The sequence below is a fragment of the Anas acuta genome, chromosome 5 (genome assembly GCF_963932015.1).
Source record: "Anas acuta chromosome 5, bAnaAcu1.1, whole genome shotgun sequence".
Taxonomy (NCBI): Eukaryota; Metazoa; Chordata; class Aves; order Anseriformes; family Anatidae; genus Anas; species Anas acuta.
In genome coordinates, this window is record NC_088983.1 from 41504686 (window position 1) to 41510685 (window position 6000).

General features: G+C 35.2%; 1 protein-coding gene across 2 annotated transcripts in view; it reads left to right on the plus strand.

Annotated features, from left to right (window-relative positions):
* The window catches only part of AQR (aquarius intron-binding spliceosomal factor), a 57661-nt gene extending 52471 nt beyond the window's left edge, over positions 1–5190 (plus strand). For both annotated transcript variants that reach the window (XM_068684359.1, XM_068684360.1), the window contains exons 33-35: positions 239–413; positions 1506–1619; positions 4679–5190. In XM_068684359.1, coding sequence (XP_068540460.1) covers positions 239–413; positions 1506–1619; positions 4679–4918 — 529 coding nt within the window. In that variant the 3' untranslated portion in view covers positions 4919–5190. The remainder of the gene's footprint in view (positions 1–238; positions 414–1505; positions 1620–4678) is intronic.
* Positions 5191–6000: the final 810 nt, after the last annotated feature.

Below are 6000 nucleotides of genomic sequence, written 5' to 3' on the forward strand. Positions count from 1 at the left end.
GAGCTAAAGGGTGAGTTTCATATCATTAACAATGTAGTGAGCTCTCTTTTATGTAAACGTTCTAGGATTTTGTTTGTTATTGAAACTATAGTAGGAAGAAAAATTGAAAACAAAATAGTATTTTAGCATATGCCTTTATAGTTACTGTTGTTAAGACTTCTGCATACTTCTTGTTACTTTTGTTGGAATTGTATCGTCAGTGAGAAAGAACATGACTAATTTATTTGTTTTTTTGAAGGGATGTCCGACGATTAGTTGTTGCCATGTCAAGAGCCAGGCTTGGCCTTTATATCTTTGCAAGAGTATCTCTGTTTCAGAACTGTTTTGAGCTAACTCCAGCATTCAGCCAGCTCACAGCTAGACCACTTCACCTCCATATAATTCCCACAGAATGTTTTCCAGCAGCAAGACAGGTAGGAACAGCTACTGTGAATTTTGCTGTCTGCAATGGGGTGTACTTGTTGCCTGCCTTTAAGTGAGCTATAAGAGACGAGAATGCAGTGTCTTCACTGTTAAATCAATGCTCCTTGGATAGTTATGTCCCTGGAGTTAACTTTTATCACGATACCAGCTGTTCTTAATTGATTATTCCACAAAACTAATTTATCAGTCATACCTGCTTTTTTTTTTTCCGAAGTTCTGCCTGTGAAAGTAATTCTGCATTTTTATTTTTGGATAAGTATGTAGGGTTTTCCAGTGTTATGTAATTTTAGTCTTGTTACAAAACAAATAAATGTCACTTCTCAAAAAAAAAAAAAAAAAAACACAAAGCTAATTGCTTTTCATTAATATTGGTAAAATTGCATTTGACTGAGTAATTCAGGATAGCAATTAAAATTGTTGCTGGGCAAGGTATATAAATACAAAAAAATTGTAATGTTGTACTAGAACTTTAGTAAAACATTAAGTGTTTAAGTACAGGACACTCAATGAGTAGGATGCTAAACAACCAAATAAGAACTGGAGGAACATGTCTGCTTTGCTGTCTGAAGCTTTGAGGAGGGTACCTGCATGAATCCAAAACTCAATTAGAAATCTTTACCTGGTCTTAAATACTGATGACATGTTTGGGAGGGAGTCTTTCTGTTGAAACTGGTCTATTCTGCAACAAAGAATGAGTGTACAAGTGTACGTGGTCAGAGAGAGTGTGAGTGTAGGCAAGGATGAGGTGGTTTCTGGCAGACAAGTAGGCTAATGTGAGCTGAAACTATTTATGCCTTGAGTTAAATAACTGGAGTCCTAAGTGTACTTCATGGATTAAGTATTGGAACCCAGCCTGTCCTTCTGAAATGAAATTTCTTTGTTGGGCTGCAGTGTCATGGTTAATCCAGTCACTCAAAATGCAATTCCCACATTTCCTACCATTCAAAAAGAATTTAGCTATTTCTTTCTTTAAAAAGCATTTTTTCATTTACTGGGTTTACATTTCCTAAAACAGTATAACAACTTTTTGGATAACGGCTGTGTTGCTTTGCTTGCTGAATTTCTACTTTTTTCCTCTTTAGAACGGAGAACGACCATCTCACCAAATACATGTTATTAAGAACATGCCTCAGATGGCTAACTTTGTGTACAACATGTATATGCACATGATACAGAGTACACGCCACTACCAACAGGTAAGGGCCTTCTTACCATTGGAAGGTGCATACCTAAAATAACATAAATTTCAGTAAGTAACTAGGGATACTGTTGAGGTTTGAGATTGTTGCTGTTATGTTTAGAATGCTGTTATGTTTAGAATTCAAGAAGGTTTTATGGCTGAGAGTGAGAATATTGATGTCTCTAACATCTTGCAGTAGCAGGATTTGCATCTTTTACTAACTTAGGCCCCAATTTAAGGCCCCCAAAATAGCCATAACTAGTGCTGAGTGCTTAAAATAATTCTGTCTGGGCCGCAAAATTCCTTATTAATACTGAATATCTAGTCTGTTTGATACTTACTTGAGGTAAACTTGTGCATTATGCTTCAGGTAAGTGCAGCTAGTAACGTTACAGCACTGCTGCATGGTGTGATAATGCTTTGTAATAGATATTTTCATGACATGGCTGCTGTGTATAGAGAGACTAGGTCATGTCTTCAAACCATTTTAACCAAGTTAGCTGGCAGTATTATCCAGGCTGGTTAGCAGCTGCAGTGTCTAGTGGAACTTTTCATCAGGACTAGTTCAGCACCAAGCTAAGTAGTATGGTCTTAGAAGTGGGGGGTAGATCCTTTCTCACTTTTGTTCCTAATTTTGTCACTGCATAATCCCTGGAGCAGAAAACATTAGAAACACCTTGACTCCTTATCATGTACATGAGCAGAGCTTTAAAACAGTTTAAATGCTATACAGAGAGCTGCCTTTAGTCAACACACTTGGATCTGTAGATGCTTAGGGATAGTTGACAGTAAACAGAGAGAGAAGTCTTTGTTATCCCTGAACTGCAACACCTTACATTTAATACCTTGGTATTTTACGGTTATATTAGTTATAACCTATTCTTACATGGTACTCTGTATAGCTTCCTTGTTGATTTTTGCTCTTCTGAAGAATTTCCAAAGGCAGAAGAAATTGATGTAAAAGGAACACTACTCACTTTCTTCTAGCTGACTGTGGAAAGAGTGTGAGCATGACTCTCCATTCCTGAATAGGGTGCTTGTCTCTGAGATCTAGGTTCTGTTCATTAATGCAGGGGTGTTTTTCTGTCACCTCTTCCTTCCTTCTTCCAATGACTGTTTAATCTAATATCAGAACTGCGTAACAAGTAGAGATCAGAACCTAAAATGCTCTCTCAGCTTAATGTCATACTTACAGATGGAACATTTATTTTCCTCAATTTCTTTTTCTCAATGAATCATGGATTATTTTTTTTTTCTTCTGGGCAATATAGTTTCAGTCAAATTTAAGTACTTTGCTACCTAGAACAAGTCTTTGCCAAGTAGGCTGGGTGCTTTCTTGCTGTTTCGGGGAAATGCTTGAATTACCTGTCTGTAGTAAAGAAAGGGAGTAAAGAAGAAGAATGATACCAGTAAAATTGTTTCTTGTAGCTGTGTATTGCATATTGCATTTAATGAGGACACAGTGGACTGTGCAATTGGTTACACTCAGAAGTGTATGAATGTCCTGAAAAGCAGATGGTAGCAACCGAATTTTACCAAAAGATGGGTTTGCTTGATTCTCTAATTGAATATGCACCTGAACCTTCTGCTAATACCAGCTATTTCTTTTAGCATCCTAATCTTACATTGCTAGCTAAAATTAGTTTTTTTTAAAAAAAAAAAACAAAACAAAAAACAAAAAAAACTGGTTTCCTACTGTGGAAATGAATCACGCTCTTCTTGCAGCAGTAGCCAAAAAGTTAAGTTAAAAAAAATTGTAGACATAAAGCTTTTTTTTTGTTTTTTACCCTTTCTAATACAACATGGTGTTTTTCTATTATTTTTGTATTCTTTTTGTATTCTTTTCCTTTGGCCCTCACAGTACTAGTCACAAAGCACAGTATGAATCTAACTTCATTACAGAAGTCTCATGTGTTGAGGATGCATATTTTTGTAATTAAAGGATCTCTGATTTTTAGACATTCTTTTTTCTGTGAACAAATGGATTATGGGGAACAGCGTAACTTTAAAGTATGTAGAAAAAAACCAACTTATTTGCTGGTAGTCATAATTGCTGCATAGATTGGTCCATGCTTGTCAGAAATTTGTAGTATTAATGTCATCTAACTGAAGATAAGACTTTGCAATAATTAAACGCTTAATTGTACGTGAGAAGCTAAATTGCCTTTAAGCAAAACATAACCAATCACCCACAGGAGATTTATCAAATTTTCATTTCATTGAAATGCTTCACAGTATTCAAGGAAGTATCTATCATGTCATTAAATAATATCAAGCTGCAAGAAGTATGAGATTTTCTATACAGCTTTGAGTTGAATAGCATTCATCATAGTTTTCAGCTCACTGTATTCTTTGTTTGTTTGCCCCAGGTCTGTAACGTGCTTACAGCTGCTGCTTGTAATGTTTTGTACCTGCAAACCACATTCTTGGTTGTGAGCAAAGCACTTTGAACACACTAAAATACTTTTACATAAGTAGTATGTGAAAAATATTTAAGTATTTCTTTACCTGTTACTTGAACTTTAATTGTTCTACTTTTAGAGCTGTGGATGAAACTTGCATAAATAATGTCCACATAACACTTTATAAGATGTTTTGAGGAGAAATTACTGAGTTACTGGAATAAGTTGTTAAAGGCAGGCTTAAAAAGGAGTCCAGCTTATCTTGGAGTTTAAAATGATTGATAGATGAGGTTTTGGTGGGAATGTGGTTGTTGCTCCAAATAGGGCTTTACTGTGGTCCTGTCACTTGTGTGTCTCTTTGGAATAATGAAATGTTTGATACCCTTGAGTTGGAAGTACTGAGATTTTAACACCTGGTTTTCATGCCAAAAAAAAAATAGAGACCCATGTGTGAGCCAAGGTGACTCTACATTTTATTTATATAGGCACTTTGTAAAAGGCTTTAGAAGCCTATTTAAGGCTTTGAAATTTTAAGGCTTTGTTGTTATTTAATCTAATGCAAATCCTTAAATCTAAAATGAACAAACAGTTTAGGCTAAAGTAGGAATAGATACTAAAATGATTTATTTGTTTGTTGTAAAAACTGAAAATTACTTCTTTTTCTATTATCCAGCGTTTATTGCCCCCACCTGCCATGACTGAAGAAGCTGAAGTGACTCCAACTCAAGAGACTGAAGAAGAAGTTGAAGTGCAAGGCATGCAGGAAGATGCAAAAGAAGAAAATAAGGTAGAAGAAATAAAGGAAGAAGAATTGAAAGTGGCAGAAGTGGCTGAACATCGAACAATGCCAGAACACCCTGGAAGAGACAGTGATAGTGAAGACAGTGAACCTGAGGAAGAGACTGAAAAGTGATCGAAGTGATGTTTGTCCTCATATCTGTATTTTGGAAAACAGATGGGAAAAAGCAGTTAGAAATATGATTGCTATTTTTACATAGACTTTTTTTAAATGGTTGCTTGTGTAATGTGACCTTGTTTTGTATATTTTCACTGAATACCTTGTGGACAAGCAAAATGATTGGCAAACATTTTACTGAGTTCTTGTCAGTAATGTAATTTGTTTAATTGCCTCAAATGGTATAGTTTCCTTTTCATAAGTTTTCCAGTAAAGATACTTTTATACAAGTTGTGAATATTTTTTTAAGTTATTGGTCTTTAATTCAATCACTGAGTTATACATTAAAATTTACTGATTAACTGTATTCAGTATTGACCAGACAGTCTTTGTAGTTTCCTTAATATTTTACAGTGGATAATTTCTTACGCAGAACTGCTCTTATATACACTGAGATGGCATATTAGGTTTAGGCTCAAGTTCAGTAAGATTTAATTGCACATATGAGCTATGTGAATTACCATGGGACTTTGAAATTTTTAAAAAGCTTTATTGAATCATTCCTTACACAAGAAGTAAAGGTGTAGCTTTTTAACAGCATTATTAAGTTAGTGCTTTGAAATAGAATCTCTCATTTTTAGGATAAAGCCCTACTATGAGGAATAAATATTAAAGCAGTTCACTAAATGAAGGATTTACAAAACATGTAATACTGATAGTAAAGACATAATGGCTGAGTGGGTTTTCTAGAGTAATATCTTTCCTAGAGTAATACGTCTTTCATAAAGTGACAAGTGAGAAGTTTTTCCCTGGTTTGTGAAAAATATCTGCCAATTTAGCAAATTTTCCAGTGATAGAGTAATAGAATCATTAAGGTTGGAAGAGACCTCCAAGATCATCTGGTCCAACCATCCCCCTGTGACCAATGTCACCCACTAAACCATGTCCCTAAGCAACCCAATAAAACATATGAATTTCCAAGTTTGATTTTCAAACAGAGTAGTACCCTTAGGAACATCTTTGACTGCTGACAATGGGGAAGTACTTGGGTTTCAAGTATTGCAGTTCTGGATCTGCCAGAAGAATTTCCTCGTTAAATG